Source organism: Mandrillus leucophaeus, unplaced genomic scaffold (assembly GCF_000951045.1).
Source record: "Mandrillus leucophaeus isolate KB7577 unplaced genomic scaffold, Mleu.le_1.0 Scaffold571, whole genome shotgun sequence".
Lineage (NCBI taxonomy): Eukaryota > Metazoa > Chordata > Mammalia > Primates > Cercopithecidae > Mandrillus > Mandrillus leucophaeus.
Window position 1 is genome coordinate 1,262,028 of NW_012106153.1, and position 18,650 is coordinate 1,280,677.

Here is an 18,650-nt window from a genome sequence, read left to right on the forward strand (position 1 = left end):
CCAGGATGGTCTCAATCTCCTGACCTCGTGATCCTCCCACCTCGGCCTCCCAAAGTGCTGGGATTACAGGCTTGAGCCACCGTGCCCGGCCAATTTTTTTATTTTTGTAAAGATGGGGTCTTGCTATGTTGCCCAGTCTGGTGTTTGTCTCCTGGCCTTAAGCAATCTACCCACCTCATCCTCCCAAAGCACTGGGATTACAGGTGTGAGCCACAGCACATGGCCTCTTTATGCTTTTCTATAGTTTCCATTAATACACATCCATGGGGACTTTTTCCTGATTATCAAAGTAAAAGGCATTGGGAAGCTGAGGCTCCAGCAGCAGATCTCTTCATTCTCACCTCCTGTCCCTCAGATCTCAAGGACATGTCCCAGATGATCCTGCGGACCAAAGGCCCCGACCGCCTCCCCGCCGGATACGAGATGGTTCTGTACATTTCCATGTCAGACTCAGACAAAGTGGGCGTGTTCTACGTGGAGAGTGAGTGACCCCAGCCCAGCCCAGCCCTTTCTAGCCACCTATCCTCCTCCCCTTAGCATCTGTAGCCTTCACAGGTGCAGGTGCCTGGAGAAGACCTGGATTGGTCTCTGGGTGATTGTAACATGGCAATGCTGCTGTCCCATGAAGTTGAAAGACTCCATGGGGACACATCGCTCCTCCTCTCAAAGGAGTCTGGAGTGACATGGATCTATGTAGAACCCAGAGGCCCTTCTTCCCGACAAATCAGGGGAGGAAGGGCATTTGGGCACTTCTTTTCTGGAGTCATGTCACCTTCAGGATGCCTGAGGCAGGGCAGGCACCACCTCCAGGTATTTTCTGCCATCTCTGACTTTCAAAGACCCCCTAAAGATGCAGTGGGCACCCTCGAAGAGTTGATCCCTTGCTCCTCTTGATGGCAACAAGTGTCCTGGGCCCCCACTGTGTAGGGCACGGACTCCTGCCCTGGAGCTAGTCCTTGTAGCTGCCGGCTCTGCCTCACCCTTTCTGTGAATATGTGTTGAGCTCTTCGGTGCCAGGCGCTGTTCTCAGCTTTGAGATCTCTGCAGTAAACACGACAATCACACCCTGCCCTCGAGGAGCTGCCAGTCTAGCAAGAGAGACATAATCAGTACTACAATTGGAGGAAATGAAATAGAATAAGTGAGGAGAATGGCAGGGCAGAGGCACTACTAGATGGGTGCCTCTGGAAAGGCCTCTCTGAGGAGGTGACATCTGAGCTGAGACTCAAACGAACGATAAGAAGGAACCAGCCACTTGTGAGCTAAGGGAAGAGTGTTCTAAGCAGAGGGAACAGCATCTGCAAAGCCTGGAGGAGGAGACCAGTTTGGAGTGTGGGAAGAGCAGATGGAAGCCCAGAGCAGGGTTGGGAGTCAAGGTCAGTGAGCTGGGCCAGGGGCCAGAGCATGCAGACTGGGTTTGGATTTTATTCTGAGTGCAATGGAATGCCATTAGAGAGTTTTATGCAAGGGACTGTCATAATAATGATGTATGTATTCTAAAAGCTCCCTCAGCAAAATAGTCGGCATTGCAATTTGCCATGGTACAAGGCGGGTTGTGGGGTGGCGGGCGGGGGAGTGCTTCTGCATGCTCAGCTGCCTAGTGGGGCCAGGATCTCTGGCCCAGCCCTGGACCCACCTCTAGACAGGCCCACTAGATCCAGGGCACTTGCCAGGAAGTGAGTAGGGACCCCGGACCCTCCCATCAGAGAAGTATTTAGCCAGGATGGCAGTGGCCAGCAGTCACCCAATGCCAGTCTGCCTTCTGATCCACCCTGGGCTCCAAGCAGTGACCTCACACAGGTTGGAATGTGCCCAGAGTCAGGCTGGCTCCGCTGCCGCAGGGGGCCGGAGATGTTGATGTTTACGCCATCCAGGCTAAGGTTGTCATGGAGGATGGGGTCACCAGCAGGAGCAGGAGGGATGCAAGCAGGACCTCAACCTTGGCCTCTTGACCTTGGTGTCGTGACATGAGACCTGTGGCAAATCATGATGTCTGGACATTATCTAGACGTTTCTTCTCTTTGCTAAAGGGAGTGGACTTTGGTCTGTTTCCATAATCTCGTCCCTCCCCATCACTTGCCATTTGAGACGGGTCCTGAGCAGACAAGAGAAAAGAGGAACTACTACCACAAGGGCTTTGAGAATGTCCCTCGGAGCCTCTTATCTGGGCTGCCCATCCTGTGGGGAGCAGCCATGACTGAGACGGTGGGGACCCAGAAGAGACAGTTTCCCAATAATGCTGACTCTGGGTGAAAACTCTTTGACAGACACACACACACACACACACACACGCACACACACACACACACACACAAGCAAAGGATGACAGATAATTGACCAGTAGCACAGTCTCCTTTTCTTCCAGGTAAACACTTTGGAGTTATGTCAAATTCCAGGTGCCCCTATAGATGAGCGAATGTCAGGTGTCCTGGTAGGGTCAGACCAGCTCTCCCCAAGGGCAGGGAGCTGGGTTGGAGACTGAAGGACCCCTACAGGGAGTGCTGGAGTCAGGGAGCTACAATTCTGGGTCCAGGCAAGTCTCCTCACCAGCCCCAGCCTTGGGGTGCTCATCTCTGATGTGGCATGGGAATAGCAAGAGTCCCAACTGTCCCGACTATCCTGGTATGCCGGGTGTCCCAGATGGTGGTGGGGATCAAATGAGGAAGGTGTGTCAGGCACTGAGTGCGGTAGCTGGCCTTTGGAAAGCTCTCCATAAATGGCAATTAAGGCTTTTGTTGAAATTATGATGATGACTGTTGGTTATAATGATTGGAGTGGACATAAGGCTTCAGTTTTCCTAGGAAGACCTGGTGACTGCCTCCGCCTCAAATTCTGCCCAGAACACCAAGCACTGGGGCCTTGCCTCTTTATACAGGGATATGGTAATCCAGTTTGCCCAGGACTTTCCTAGTTTTAGCACTGAGGGCCCCTCATGCCAGGAAACCCCTCAGTCCTAGGGAAACCAAATCAGCTGGTCACACTATCAAGGAGTCTCACTAGGAAGTGGAATCATTCCAAAGTAGCTGGAAAGGTTAAGGCAAATCATACCACGTGCTGGCCCATTCCTGGGGCAGAGAGGTCACGGTGGTCAATGGGCCCAGCCCAAGGCAAGAGGACCACTCAATAGAGCGGCATTGTTGGTTCCTGCAGAAAGAGCTGGCCACGCTCAGTGTGGGGTCTGTGCCGAGCCAGGGATGGAGGACGGGGGAAAGGAGGCTCCTGGGGACAATGGCTGAATTGTTCCCACCAAGGAATCAGTCCACCCGGAGCTGGCCCCAACTGTCAGAAAGCAGCCCAGAATAGAGGTGCATTGTGAATCACAGGCCACGGGCCACATCGGGAGGGAGAAAGCTGCCGGCAGACGGACTAGAACGTGTCCTCCACCTGCGCCACCACCGCCCCAGCCAGATCCCTGTTCCTACCCCAGAATTTGGGGGAGACCCCCAGGTGCTCTGAGCCCTGGGAAAGCTTTGGCTGTGTGGCTTCTGCCAGGACAAGTTGGCTTCTAGGCCTGACTCTCCCCTGAGCATCAGTTCAAGTGCAGCCTGGGGCCTGTGGGCATGGGAGGGCGCAAGTGCTTGGAAGAAAATGTTTGCATGATGCTAATCTATCTGAATCCACTGAGTGATAGGGCTGTAGGGTGCACACTATTGTTTCTGGGTGAGCAGGACCTCACTTTCTATTCTTTGGGACTTTCAGTATCTGAATTTTTCCACCTCATTTCTTGGACTCCTCCTTCCCAAGGGAGGATGAGGTGGGACATGGTTTCCCTGCCTTCTGTTCGGAAACTATTCAATGAAAACTCCTTCACATCCTTGTAATATAGGTCCAAGCAGGGTTATCGATGGTTACCCATGGTTACTGAGGTTACTGAAGTTACTGAGGCTGTGTCATTTGCATTGACCCTGTGGCGTGGGTATCATTATCTCCCACTTAACAGATGAGTAAACTGGGGCTCAGGGAGGTTAAGTGAATTCTCTGAGGTTTGGTTTTTTTGTTTGTTTGTTTGTTTTTTGAGATGGAGTCTCGCTCTGTTGCCCAGGCTGGAATGCAGTGGTGTGATATCGGTTCACCACAACCTCTGCCTCCTGGGTTCAAGAGATTTTCCTGCCTCAGCCTCCCAAGTAGCTGGGATTACAGGCATGCGCCACCATGTCTGGCTAATTTTTGTATTTTTACTAGAGATGGGGTTTCACTATGTTGGCCAGTCTGGTCTCGAACTCCTGACCTCGTGATTTGCCTGCCTCGTCCTCCCAAAGTGCTGGGATTACAGGTATGAGCCACTGCGCCCGGCTCCCTGAGGTTTTATAGCTTGTAAAGCCAGAGCAGTATTTAAACCAGGTCCCTCTGACATTGGAAGTCATAACCACTAAGGGAAGCACCCTTAGTGAGATTTATAACCCGGGTCTAATTCGGCACATTGTCCCCCAAGAGGAACCCTCCCAAGCCCTGGCTTTGCGGTTCATTCACTTATTTCACACGTTTTAATCAAGCACCTGGTTTGTGCCAGGCTATTCTGGTTATGTGTTCTAACCCTTGAGCATCTGGTCATTAACCATTATCATTGTCGTTGAAAGCACTAAGCTGAGGCTGATTCTGCCCTTCCAGCTCTACAGGGCATAAAGAAATTCCTTCTGGAACTGCGTAGGGTCCTATCTCCATGCCTTTACCAATGCAAGTATCTCCTCTCCTCACCACATCCATTTCTGCCGCCCCACGAGGGCATCTCAAAGGCTGCCTTCCTCTGCTCAAATGCTTCCCACCTCGCCTCCCCTGCCCTCCCCACCCTACCCCAAGTAACCAGACTGGATCTCACCCATAGCTTCCGTTATGACGCTTCCCACATCTGCTGCATCTTATCATCAGCTGAGCACTGCTCTTAGAGAGGCTGCATCTGGACCACCTCTGTCTCCCCGAAGGTCCTTGCCTGATTCATGTGCTCTCAATCTGCCTGAAAATTCCCCCTTGGTCTCTCCCACAGGGAGTGTTGTGGGAGTCATTGGTTTGTTCAGTAGACATTTGTTAAACATGACCATGTGTCAGGCAGGCCCTGGGCCCCACTGGGCCTGTCTCTACCCTCGCACAGGTCACCCACATTTAAAAAGGCTTTGATGAGGCCAGGTGTGGTGGCTTACACCTGTAATAGCAGCACTTTGGGAGTGTGAGGCAGGCAAATCACTTAAGGCACGGGGTTCGAGACCAGCCTGACCAAGATGGCGACGAAACCCTATCTCTGCTAAAAATACAAAAATTAGCCAGATATGGTGGTGTGCCCTGTAATCCCAGCTACTTGGGAGGTTGCAGTGGGCAGAGGTTGCAGTGAGCCAAGATCGCGCCACTGCACTCCAGCCTGGGTAACAGAGCTTGAAGCTGGGAGGCGGAGGTTGCAGTGAGCCAAGATCGCGCCACTACACTCCCAGCCTAGGCTACAGAGCGAGACTCTGTCTATAAATAAATAAATAAATAAACAAATAAGTAAATAAATAAAGGCTGTGATGGAGACGGCAGGGGGCTGTGGGGGCTCCAAGCAGAGCCCCTGGCTTTGTCTCTGGGGGATCTGGGCCGGATTGTTGCAAGTGACACAAACCAAGGCCTGAAGGAAGAAGGGACACAATTGTTTCAGGCAGAGGGGACAGCACAAGTCGAACTGGGAGCTTTCAGGAGGGCAGGAGCACTGGAGGAACCTGCCTTTCCGCCCAGCCACAAAAATGGACAGCCCATGCACTGGCCTTTACACCAACACGGCTTCCATGATATGGAGGGAATTTTTGGTACTAATGGGCACATTTATGTTTTGTTTATACAAAGGGGATGAGAGCTTGGGTTTCAGAATTGGACTTGAACCTGAGTCCCAGCTCAGCTATTTACTGGCTCTCTGACTTCGGACAAGCCACTCCTCCTTTCTGAGATCGGTTTCCTCATCTGCGAAATGGAAACAATTATACCCTCCCCTGACACCACTAACTGCTCAGCTGGCAATTTCCTATCGGCCATTCACGAGAGAGCTTGTTCATTTTATAGATGGGGAAGCCAAAAGCCAGAGAGAGTGACTGTCTGGCGAAGCACCACACAGCCAGCACACAGCAGTGCTGAGAAAATGACGATGACCTAGCCATGGCCACTCTGGTGGCATTTTCTGCTTGTGCTTTTCTCTCTGTCTAGAGAACAAACTACTTTGCCCTTTTGTCCCCATCAGTGATACCACCCCACTGACCTCTTTCTGATGTGGGTGGGAGTCTGACGTTGGTCCTTTTCCCTCCAGACCCGTTCTTCGGCCAACGCTATATCCACATCCTGGGCCGGCGGAAGCTCTACCATGTGGTCAAGTACACGGGTGGCTCCGCGGAGCTGCTCTTCTTCGTAGAAGGCCTCTGTTTCCCCGACGAGGGCTTCTCAGGCCTGGTCTCCATCCATGTCAGCCTGCTGGAGTACATGGCCCAGGTGAGGGCTCCAAGCTTCCACCACAGGGGGCTACCCCCGGGGGCCAGGGTGGGGCTTTTACCAGTGGGCCATTCCTAGGAGCCCACACTATGCTCCACCCCGCTCAAAGCGCCAAGGGGGTGGGTCCAGGCTAGGAGACCTCGATGACCCCTGCAAAGCCTGCATGTGGCTGCCAGGGTCCTCTGAGCCATGCTCCTGGGTCCTCTGAGCCAGTGTCCTTGCTGCTCCTGCTCCCCACGGATTCCCTGTGGGCAACGTTTTCTGACACATTCCACACCTGTGCCCTGGCCTTCCCTGCTCCCTGCCTAGGTCTGAGGCCCAGAGTCCTGCTGATTAGCACAAGGCTCTAAGCAGCCACCCGGGTGGGGTTTGCTGACCACCTACTGTGCGCTCTGTACTTCCTGCCCTACTCTGATCCCTCCCCCATCTGTGGGTTATACCATCTCTGACTGCAGGCTGAACCCCAAATCCCAGTTTCAGGTTGTGCCCTACCCTGGGGCCCGGCGTCTCAGCTAGCTTTGCTCTTGCTTTCGGGAGAAGCTGGATGAGAAGAAGAGGTCCTGTCCCTCTAGGGAAGCCCGCCTCACTGAGGGCATGCTGTGTGCACAAGAACCTCTCATCACAAAGACCTTTCATCCCCAGACCCTAGTCTCTCAGGCCCACCCTGTTTCACTCAGAAAAAAAGGGAGGGACCTGACTGCTCTCACAGACACAAGAGCCCCTCATTTTTATCCCCAGGCCACTTTGGGAAAGGATACAATGGGTGCTATACAAGGGTGAGGCTGGATCTAGCTGAGATGTATGAGAATGAGCCCTGGCAGCAGACTGCCCAGGTTCAACTCCTGGTTTAACCACCACAAGACACTAGGCAAGGGAATTCAGCTTCCTGTTAATTTCCTTAGTTAAGGGTAATATGCCGTAGTTTCTCCATCTATAAGACAGAAAATCCAAAAAGCATCTGCTGCCTGGGGTGGTTGTGAGCATCCAAACTTGTAAAGTTCTACTTACAAGGCACCCTCAAGCTCCCTGGGAAGTGCAAAAGGCAAAGCCAACAGGATAGAGGACAGGGATGGAGCTTCTGATGGCACCCATGCCCAGGGCAACCGGAACCCCAGGATCTCTCAAGCACCCACAGAGGCTCAAAAGGCAGACCACGGCAAGCAAGCAAGCTGTGCAACAGTCCCCCCACCCCCACACCTCCCCACCAAGGATGGGGTCCATTTCCTATAGCTTTTGAAAGCCAGCCCCACAAAGGAACCCTGGAATGAGACCTCACTTTCCCTCGGGTTCCAGGCAAGCTGCTTGACCATTCCCTAAAACAAAACAGTCTGTACATAGCAAAACTGACCCAAAACAATGCCAAAATGCCCACACACAGAAAAGGGCAAGGTGCCCAGGGCAAAAACAGAGGAAGGCTGGTTCAACCATTGCGTGGGGCGATTTCAGGAAGAGAAGTTTGATTGGACAAGATAGGACAGTGGTTAAGAGTGTGAACTCAGCAGCTGACTGCCTGGGTGTAAAGCCTGGCTCTACCACTTGCCAACCATGTGACCTTGGGCAGTTAACAGCCCCATGACTCAGTTTCCCCATCTGAAAAGTGAGGATCATAGCAGTATCTACCTCCTGCGGTGGTCGGAAGGCAGAAAAGGATTGGCACATGTGAAAGTACTTAGCACAGTCTTGGTGCACAGCAAGTACTCAGGAAATGTATTCAGTCATCAGTTTCACCCGCTTTGAAAGGCAGGCAAAGAAAGCACCCTGACAAGACCTTTTGACCCCCCACGCCTTGTCTCTCACACCCAGGACATTCCCCTGACACCCATCTTCACGGACACCGTGATATTCCGAATTGCTCCGTGGATCATGACCCCCAACATCCTGCCTCCTGTGTCGGTGTTTGTGTGCTGGTAAGGGGTGGCCCCAGCCTGGAGAGGCAGCATGGCAGAGTGGCCAAGAGCCGAGTCAGATGGACATGAGTCTAGTTCCTGGCCCCATCACTTACCACTGTGTTACCTTTAGCAACTTTCTCAGCCTCTCTGAAATGCCCACATCATAGAGTCACGGTGAGGATTAAATGAGGCAAAGCAGGCAAAGCATTTATCCAAGATCCAGCATGCAGGGTATACTCTAAAAATAATAGCTGCCCTTCTGTTCTCTTGCTTAACCCCCTACCACGCACTTAGCAACCTCCTGTGCAGTGGAAATGCAGCTCATCTGACTCATTCATTAAACAGACTTTTATTGACCACCTATTATGAGCTAGGTCCACAACAGCAAGATGAGAACCAAGGGAAAAAGTGCCTATGATTAGATGTCTGGCAACCCAAAAGGGACCCCTCGGGTCCTCACATCCATCCCATCTTCATGCCAGGCATAGCTCTGATTTGAAAATCTGTGGAGTCAGAGGTGTAAGGCATTGGGACAGGTAGGGGTGAGAGTTCCCCTCCTCATTTTATTTGTTCATGACCTTGACAAACGCCACATGAATGGGTGGGTTTACTTGGCCTTTGATTCCAGCAGCCTTTATAAAGGTGGCCGTGAGCACAGGTGTAGACTGATCTGCCCAGCATAGCCCAGAGATACCAGCTGCTGTCACCATCTCAGGGCGATGACTCTGGCCCCTCCTCACCCTTTCTCTTGGCCTCTCCTTCTTCCCCCAATTTCTCAGCATGAAGGATAATTACCTGTTCCTGAAAGAGGTGAAGAACCTGGTGGAGAAAACCAACTGTGACCTGAAGGTCTGCTTCCAGTACATAAACCGAGGCGATCGCTGGATCCAGGTGAGGAGTCCAGGTCCAGGCTGGGAAGGACATGACCCCGGGGTCAGGCAAAGAAGAGTCGGCTTCATGTAAACTGCCTGGACCCAGCAGCTCTGCAGATGGAGATTCTTCTGTCAGCTCATATCTGCACACGTGCACAAAGACATGAACATACAAGGCAGTGCACTGCAGTGCTGCTTCTTGTAGTAGCAAAAGATTGCAAAGCAACCTAAATGTCCATCCGTGGAGGACTGAGTAACAGCCTTCCCGGAGGTTCTGTGCAACCGCTACAAAGGATGAAGCCAATCTCTCAATATGGATACAGGATGTGCTTCGAGTTAAGTTGTTACTCAAAGGAAAACATATTCAGGATGCTGTTTGCTATTTGTGTGTTTTGTTTTGTTTGAGACGGGGTCACCCAGGCTGTCACCCAGGCAGCACTCCAGCCTCTGTCACCCAGGCTGGAGTGCAGTGGCACGATCTCAGCTCACTTTAACTTCCGCCTTCCGGGCTCAATCAATCCTCCCACCTCAGCCTCCCAAGTAGCTGGGACTACAGGCGTGCACCACCACGCCTGGTTATTGTGTTTTTTAAAGTGAGGTCTAGGCCATGCACGGTGGATAATGCCTGTAAATCCCAGCACTTTGGGAGGCTGAGGTGGGAGGATTGCCTGAGACCAGGAATTCAAGACATGCTTGGGCAACATAGCAAGACCCTGTTTCCACAAAAAATTTTAAAATTAGCCTGGCATGGTAGTGCACACCTGTGGTCCTAGCTACTCAGAGACTGAGGCAGGAGGACTGCTTGAGCCCAGGAGTTTGAGGCTGCAGTGGGCCATAATCATGACACTGCACTCCAGCCTGGGCAACACAGTGAGACCTTGTCTCAAAAAAAAAAAAAAAAAATGGAGCTGATATCGGTAAGAAACCTGCTTGTGATGTGCAGAGACCACCTGTGGACACCTATGCTGCCATCGTCAGTGTGAGGGGAGGAGGATGGGGGACCAGGGGATGGGGAACAAGATAGACATTCTTTTTCCTTGGTGCTCTTGTGTTTCTCGAGTTTTCTGCCCATGTGCACAAATTGTCCCTTGGGCTCATCTAACAGTTCTCCTTGGTGTCCCTGCAGGATGAAATTGAGTTTGGCTACATCGAGGCCCCCCACAAAGGCTTCCCCGTGGTGCTGGACTCCCCCCGAGATGGAAACCTAAAGGACTTTCCTGTGAAGGAGCTCCTGGTAAGATGCTTAGGGCCACTTGGGGATGGAGGATGATCCCGGAGACTCTCATAAGACAGAGTGGTCAGGAGACCCTGGGCCACCTTGACACATTTGTCTGCTGCCCGGAGCCTCTGTTTCTCCTCTGCAAAACGGGTCACTTGGGATAGCTGCCTCTGGGGTCCTTTCCTGCTCTGATAACTGATGTTTTTCCAAAACATGGAGCGTTTTCTAGTGGGAAATGGGAGCTAAGGGAAATAGAGTAAGATCTAGTTCCAGAGGCCCTGGTCCCCGGTGCTGCCCTTCCCCTCCAAATTGCAGCAAAGTGAGTTAAGTAAGTTTCAAAGAAGAAAAAAATATAGTTATGCAATTGTCAAAAATCATGGCTCCGACTTCCAAGTTCATCAGCACCTTGAGGCTATGGTTTTCGGTGCGTGTGTGGGTGTGTTCTTGTTTTTGTTTTCTGAGACGGAGTCTTGCTCTGTCACCCAGGCTGAAATGCAGTGGCTCACTGCAACTTCCATCTCCCGGGTTCAAGCGATTCTCCTGCCTCAGCCTCCCAAGTAGCTGGGATTACAGGCATGCACCATCACGCCTGGCTAATTTTCGTATTTGTACTAGAGATGGGGTTTCACCATATTGGCCAGGCTGGCCTCGGACTCCTGACCTCAGGTGATCTGCCCAACTTGGCCTCCCAAAGTGCTGGGATTAGAGGCGTGAGCCACTGTACTCGGCCATGTTTTTTGTGTGTTTGTTTTTAAGCCATCTGACTCCTCCCATTCTGGAAGCCATTCTCACTCCCCTTTTAGGCCCTCAACAACCTAGTGTGTGAGGGCAGAACTGAAATCAATCTTTCTTTTGTCTGCACTCTTCTGCCCTGAACACGCTGGGGGAGGTTTGAACAGGGCATGAAACAAGAGACTGGAGTAGGTCAGGGGACTTTTCCCAAGGTCACATGCAGGACAGCGTTCCTGTCAGACGCCAGGACTGCCCAGAGCTGACCCTGTGCCAGGTTCACACCTGTTCTGCCCCACATTCCTAACCCAGTGCCCTGTTCACAAGGAGATGCTAGAGCCAATGGTGTCGGCACAGAGCTTTGGAATGTCAGGCGGACCTGGTCTTGAGTCCTAATTGCACCTCTTAGCAGCCATGTGACCTTGGGCAAGCAATTACCTTCCACAAGCCTCAGTTTCCTCATCTGTAAAATGGGGATAGAAATGATATCAGTCTCACAGAATGTTGTGAAGATTGAAAGCGCTATATAAGGCATCAGTGCCACGGCTGACATAATGACCATTATTCGCTGTTGTTATGATTATCATTCCCTGGGCCCTGTCCTCAGTGAGCCTATTGTCCACTTTCCCTAACACTATCATGAGTAGAGTCAAACCAACCACCAGCAATGGTTGCCACAGGCATGAGAAATGAGGCCTTTCCAGGTCACCACCTGCCTTCAGTACTCCAGGCTGGCCTGGTTCCAAGGCCCCCGGCTGCATTGTTCCTTGAGGCCCAGACCAGGCCCAGCTTTGTGCTGCATACCTGCCCACCTGTATGGTGCTGCAGAGCCCCAGCACCCCAGCCTCGGCAAGCTCCCATGTTGCCAGCTGGGGCCCCAAGGTGAGAAAGCGCTAAGCTGCTGCCAACCACCGCATGGGCTCAGCTGTCCCTGGAGCCTCTCGGCTGAGCCAGGATAAGCCACATCCTCCTACTCCACTGGATTTTGTCAGGCAAGCTTCATCCCAAGCCCAGTGCAAGCTCCCAAACAAGATTCCTGTATTTGTACCCCAAAAGTCATGAGAGGAATCTTAAATTTCAGGGGCCAATGGGGTTATGTCTTGTGTGCTAACTCCAGTTTTTTGGAGCTCTGTGTGAAGAAGGGTTCTGAGGCTTCCTCTGGGCTCAGTGGCAAGTCTGGCAGGTTGAGACTGGGTTGAGATGGCATGTATATTCACAGCTGCCACTTTTACATGTATTGGTCAGCTTCACCAAGTAACAAACCAACCCGAAATCTCCATGACTGACAACAGCAAAGGCCTGTGTCTTGCTGGCATTCCATGTTGATTGCTGCTGCTGGTCTGCCACTCTGCTTCTTCATGCCTTCCTCACTCTAGCACTCAAGGTGCCAGAGCAGCCCCAGTCTGGGAAATGCCATTCTCCTAGCACAGGGAGAAGTCAAAGAGTTGGCAGACACACGTGGGGGTTCCTGTGGCTTCTGCTGTTCACTGGCATGCATCCCTTCTGCTCACATTTCATTGGCCAAAGCAAGTCATGTGACCAAGTCTGACACTGGGCAGGAAAGTATATTCCTTTTGCAGGAAGATGCCAGAAGTCACATGACAATGGGTCAGGATGCAAAATTCTCTTACTGCACAGTACTAATACAAGCTGCTCCCCTTCCTCAGGTTACCTAATCTGGTATCTCTTTATAGATGGGGAAATGGGCCAGACGCAGTGGCTCACCCCTGTAATCCCAGCACTTTGGGAGGCCAAGGTGGGTGGATCACTTGAGGTCAGGAGTTCGAGACCAGCCTAGGCAACCCAGTGAAACCCCATCTCACTAAAAATACAAAAATTAGCCAGGGATAGTGCTTGCCTGTAATCCTAGCCACTGGGGAGGCTGAGGCAGGAGAATCACTTGAACCGGGAGGCAGAGGTCGCAGTGAGCTGAGATCGCACCACCGCACTCCAGCCTGGGCGACAGAGCAAGACTCCATCTCAAAAAACAAACAAACAACAACAACAACAACACAAAAAAAACAGTTGGGGAAACTGAAAGTGCATAACATAAAATGGGGACTAATCCTGAAATCACCAATATGTATCTGTGCTTGGGAAATAGAGGCACACACAGGAATGCAGATGCCCACACGCTCACATTCACACTCCCACTCACTCTCACATGCACTCTCACCTGCACTCTCACACTTACACCGACATGCTCACACACTCAGCCTCCCCATGCCCAGGCCCCCTGCTCTTTATTAATCATAGGAAGACCATGGACAACCCGCCTAGAAACTAAGTGCCCACAGACCCAGACTGAAGGTGGTAAAAGAGGGTAGCTGGCTTGGGGGCTGAGGACCCTGGCTGCAGAAGACTAACGCAGGTGTGTGCCCTCTGCCTAGGGCCCAGATTTTGGCTACGTGACCCGGGAGCCCCTCTTTGAGCCTGTCACCAGCCTTGACTCGTTTGGAAACCTGGAGGTCAGTCCCCCAGTGACCGTGAACGGCAAGACATACCCTCTTGGCCGCATCCTCATCGGGAGCAGCTTTCCTCTGTAAGAGAAGCCAGGCTGGGGCTGGGGGCTGTGGGAGTGGGGAGGTCACTGTTTCTCTTTTAGGGTGGCCTGGGTTGCTCACACATGGAGCAAGTGGCTGGGAGAATTATTCCCTCCCACGACTTCCTGTTAAAAGACTGACACCCTTGGAAAGAAAATTAAGCGAACCTTTACATCTTCGTGTGATTTAGGATCTAATATATAACTCAATAAACAACTCTCTTCCCCACATGGAAAGGCATATAATGAGGTTATAAATCAGCTGGTTGGCCGGGCACGGTAGATCTCACCTGTAATCCCAACACTTTGGGAGGCCGAGGTGGGCAGATCATTTGAGTCCAGGGCTTTGAGACCAGCTTGGGTAACATGGCAAACCCTGTCTCTACAAAAAATATGAAAATTAGCCAGCCATGGTGGCATGCACCTGTAGTCCCAGCTACTCAGGAGGCTGAGTTGGGAGGATCACCTGAGCCTGGGAGGTGGAGGTTGCAGTGAGCTGAGATCAGGCCACTGCACTTCAGCCTGGGCAACAGAAAGAGACCTCATCTCAAAGATAGATAGATAGATAGATAGATAGATAGATAGATAGATAGATAGATAGATAGATAGACAGACAGACAGATAGATAGGCTGGGCACAGTGGCTCATGCCTGTAATCCCAGCACTTTGGGAGGCAGAGGCAGGCAGATTGCTTAAGGCCAGGAGTTCAAGACCAGCCTGGACAACATGGCAAAACTTCGTCTCTACTAAAAATACAAGTATTAGCAGGCATAGTGGTAATCCCAGCTTCTTGGGAGGCTGAGGCATGAGAATTGTTTGAACCTGGGAGGTAGAGGTTGCAGTGAGCTATCATGCCCCTGTACTCCAGCCTGGGTAACAGAGAGAGATTTTGTCTCAAAAAAAATTAGGCCAGGTGCGGTGGCTCACGCCTGTAATCCCAGTACTTTGGGAGGCTGAGGTGGGCGGATCACCTGAGGTCCAGAGTTTGAGACCAGCCTAACCAACATGGACAAACCTCGTCTCTACTAAAAATACAAAATTAGCTGGGCGTGGTGGCGCACGCCTGTAATCCCAGCTACTCAGGAGGCTGAGGCAGGAGAATCACTTGAACCCAGGAGGCAGAGGTTGCAGTGAACCGAGCTTGTGCCATTGCACTCCAGCCTGGGCAACAAGGGTGAAACTGCGTCTCAGAAAGCAAAATTAAATTCAATTAAATATTAAATAAATCAGCTGGGGAAGGGAGGGAGGAGTCCAGAAAAGGAACACTGACAGGTATGAGTGGGAGCACACCAATGAATCCTCAGGAATACCGTACTTAAAAGAGGTATGAGCAGATGTGGTCCTGCCCCAGAAATGTGAGTCCCTGGCTCCCAGGCCTGTGCATGATTCTCCTCACTCCCTGCCCAGTTGATCCACCAGCCAGTGAAAAGATTCTTCCTTGTCAGGGCAGTCGCTGTGGAGAGAGTGAATACCTTAGGTTCTCATGCCACAAAAGGGCTGCCAGGAGCCTGCACAGATGGGATCAGCCAGGATTTGGGCACCAGGTTCCTCCGAGTCACATGGGATGCTCAACCTTCTGTGGGAAGGCCACTGGCACAGGCAGCGATTGTTTGCCCACTCTTGCCTCCTTCTCCCTCCACTCAGTGGCCACTCATTCACTCAGCAACCATTTCCTGAGCACCAGCCAAGTGCCAGGCCCTGTGTCAGGCACAGGGTCCCAAACAGGAGGCCCAGCCCCTGCCTTCAAGGAGATGGCAGAGGTCTCAGGCATGCACATAGACCCTGATGAAATAGAGGGACGTACAACGACAGAAAGAATGACAGGGAGTCAGGGCAGCCCAGGGAGGGGCCCCCAATCCCCTTGAGGAGCTCAGGGAGGCCAACATGGTGAAACCCTGTCTCTACTAAAAATACAAAAATTAGCCAGGTGTGGTGGCACACGCCTGTAGTCCCAGCTACTCAGGATGCTGAGGCAGGAGAATTGCTTGAACCTGGGAGGCAGAGGGTGCAGCAAACCAAGATCATGCCACTGCACTCCAGCCTGAGCAACATAGCAAGACTCCATCTCAGGGAAAAAAAAAAAAAAAAAAGATTAAAATAAGTAGAAGTTAATGTAGCAAAGAAGCACGTGGATAAGGGCAGATCTGGGAGCCCTCCTGTGCCCTAGCCCCCTCCGGCAGGCCAGGTGGGACTCTCACACACAGAATGTGGCCTCCACACAGTCACAGGCACCCTCGAGGGCTGAGGTCTGGACTCCCTGCCCTTCATACAGGCCGCAGCTGCAACTAACACCTACTTCTTTCCCCTTGGACTCAAACGCCTTACTGCCTGTGCCAGGGTCTCTTAACCCAACCTAGTCTCCTTCCTGGGACTTCTCTGCTGATGCCACTCTGGGTCCGGGATGGGTCCCAGAGACCAAACTCCTTTTGCAGGCCCTCTGGTAAGGTGGGTAGTTTTCTGAAACTCCTCTTCCTCCCTTCTCCAGGTCTGGGGGTCGGAGGATGACCAAGGTGGTGCGTGACTTCCTGAAGGCCCAGCAGGTGCAGGCGCCCGTGGAGCTCTACTCGGACTGGCTGACTGTGGGCCACGTGGATGAGTTCATGTCCTTTGTCCCCATCCCCGGCACAAAGGTAAGCTAGCCCCCTGTGGCTGGAGTGAATGGGGTAGCGGCAAACCCATATATTACCAGCCCCTGCCGGCAGAGGGCAAGAGCTAGGGGAACCAGACAGCATAAAGGAAGGAGGAAGTAGGCTGAAGCTGGTTTGCATGTTGTTGCTGTGGCAGGTAAAATTTTAACCCCATAAATCCAAAATGTTAGCATTTCAACACGTAATCAGCCTAAAAATTATTAACAAGAGATTTAAATTCTTTTCTCATACTAAATCTTCAAAACCTGGTAAGGATTTTACTCATATGATACATCTCAATTCAGACTAGCCACAGCTCAAGTGTTCAATAGTCACACAAGGCTAGTGGCTACTGTGTTGGCGATAACACTCTAGAGAGAAATAGAGTATGCACCTGTGGCACTGGAAAGAGGTTCTTTCATTTTCTTATGGGTACAACTTCATACCCTGGAAATTCCCTGCAAATTGCGTGGCTGCTTGGCAACTTGGAGAAGTCCTGTCCAAGGCCACCTTTGGCTCTGAGCCTTGACCTGGTGACATTGCTGAGGTAGAGGAAAGGTGAGAAATATTCCTCTGAAGCAGAGAACACCCTCCCCGGCAGCCTTTGCCACTCGGCGTTGGGGGCCTGAGGCAATGAGCAGGCAAGGCGCTGGGTCCTTAGCGCAGGGCCTCCGCCGTGCTCCTTGGGTGCCTTCCCACTGCTGACTCTGTCCCTCTGGACTGTCTCTTGGAGAAATTCCTGCTGCTTATGGCCAGCACCTCGGCCTGCTACAAGCTCTTCCGAGAGAAGCAGAAGGACGGCCATGGAGAGGCCATCATGTTCAAAGGTGAGTGGTCACAGGGCCTTGGCAGGAAGTGGCAAGCTGGAGGCCCCAGAGAGACCCTCAGGAGGGTGGGGCAGATGAGCACTTTGTCCCTGAGCTCCCAGCTCCACTTCCCTGGGTGTCTGGCCTGATCCGGGGTTTGCGAGGTCGCCGTGTGGGAAGCACCTCTGGCCTCCTGTGACCTTTGCTGTGGTTGGGTGGACTGTGAGCAGCCCATAGCTCCTTAGTGTCACCAGCAGTGCATAGCACATCTTCAAGGCCTAGTGTATACTTTAAATGGCAGCAGACCCAGTGGAGGGTTAAATGGTTGAAAACTGACATGCAGCTAAGTCTGGCGGCTCATGCTTACAATTCCAACACCTTCGGAGGCTGAAGCAGGAGGATCACTTGAGGCCAGGAGTTCGAGATTTGGGCAACATAGTGAGAGCCCCATCTCTATAATTTTTTTTTTTTTTTTTTTTTTTTTTGAGTCGGGGTCTCATCTTGTTGACCAGGCTGGAGTGCAGTGATGAAATCTTGGCTTACTACAACCTCTGCCTACCAGGTTCAAGCGATCCCTCCCATGTCAGCCTCCCAAATAGCTGGGATTACAAGCATGCGCCACCAAGCCCAGCTAATTTTTTGTATGTAATAAAGATGGGGTTTCGCCATGTTGGTCAGGCTGGTCTCGAACTCCTGTCCTCAGGTGGTCCACCTGCCTCAGCCTCACAAAGTGCTGGGATTACAGGCATGAGCCACCACACCCAGCCTCTCTATAATAAAAATTTCGAAAAAGAAAAGAAAACTGATGTGCAGTCTGCATTCAAGGAGCTTGTATTTTAGAAAGAGAGATAGTGAGAAAAATAGATACAATACAATTTAGGGACAGGAAGAAAAGTGGACTTTGGTGGGCAAAAGGCATATTATGGTCAGACATCGTGGTTGTCAGCCCAGGAGTGAGACATGATCTTCTACATTTGAACATTCACATAATTGGGACATATATAGATGGGATGAGGTTTGGATTTGAATTAATCATAGAAAGAGGGAAAGATGATCAGGTGGAGACAGCCAGCCAGGTTACAGACACCATGCCAATTTCTCATACTTTTTTTTTTCTTTTTCAACTTCTATTTTAGATTTAGGGGGTACATGTGCAGGTTTGTTACCTGAGTATTTTGTGTAATTCGGGATATGAATGATCCCATCACGCAAGTACTGAGCGTAGTAGCCAATAGTTAGTCATTCAACTCTTTCCCTCCTGTCTCCCTCTCCACTCTAGTAGTCCCCAATGTTTTGCTGTTGCCATCCTTATGTCCAATACCTTTTTTATTGTGATAAAATATACCTAATCTAATACATTTATTTGTTTGTTTTGTTTTGTTTTTTCTTAGAGTTTTGCTCTGTCTCCCAGGCTGGAGTGCAGTGGCATGATCTCAGCTCACTGCAAACTCCACCTTCCAGTTCACGCCATTCTCCTGCCTCAGCCTCCCGAGTGGCTGGGACTACAGACACCCGCCACTACGCC

At 51.5% G+C, this 18,650-nt stretch overlaps 1 protein-coding gene across 2 annotated transcripts in view; it reads left to right on the top strand.

The window, feature by feature from the left end:
- PADI2 (peptidyl arginine deiminase, type II) overlaps positions 1-18,650 on the top strand; it is a 51,899-nt gene that overhangs the window by 26,284 nt on the left and 6,965 nt on the right. The window contains exons 6-14 of one of the 2 annotated variants that reach the window (XM_011998467.1): positions 356-481; positions 4,609-4,674; positions 6,263-6,441; positions 8,245-8,348; positions 9,110-9,221; positions 10,329-10,436; positions 13,541-13,692; positions 16,178-16,322; positions 17,053-17,146. In XM_011998467.1, coding sequence (XP_011853857.1) covers positions 356-481; positions 4,609-4,674; positions 6,263-6,441; positions 8,245-8,348; positions 9,110-9,221; positions 10,329-10,436; positions 13,541-13,692; positions 16,178-16,322; positions 17,053-17,146 — 1,086 coding nt within the window. The remainder of the gene's footprint in view (positions 1-355; positions 482-4,608; positions 4,675-6,262; positions 6,442-8,244; positions 8,349-9,109; positions 9,222-10,328; positions 10,437-13,540; positions 13,693-16,177; positions 16,323-17,052; positions 17,147-18,650) is intronic. The other variant, XM_011998468.1, reaches the window with a different exon arrangement.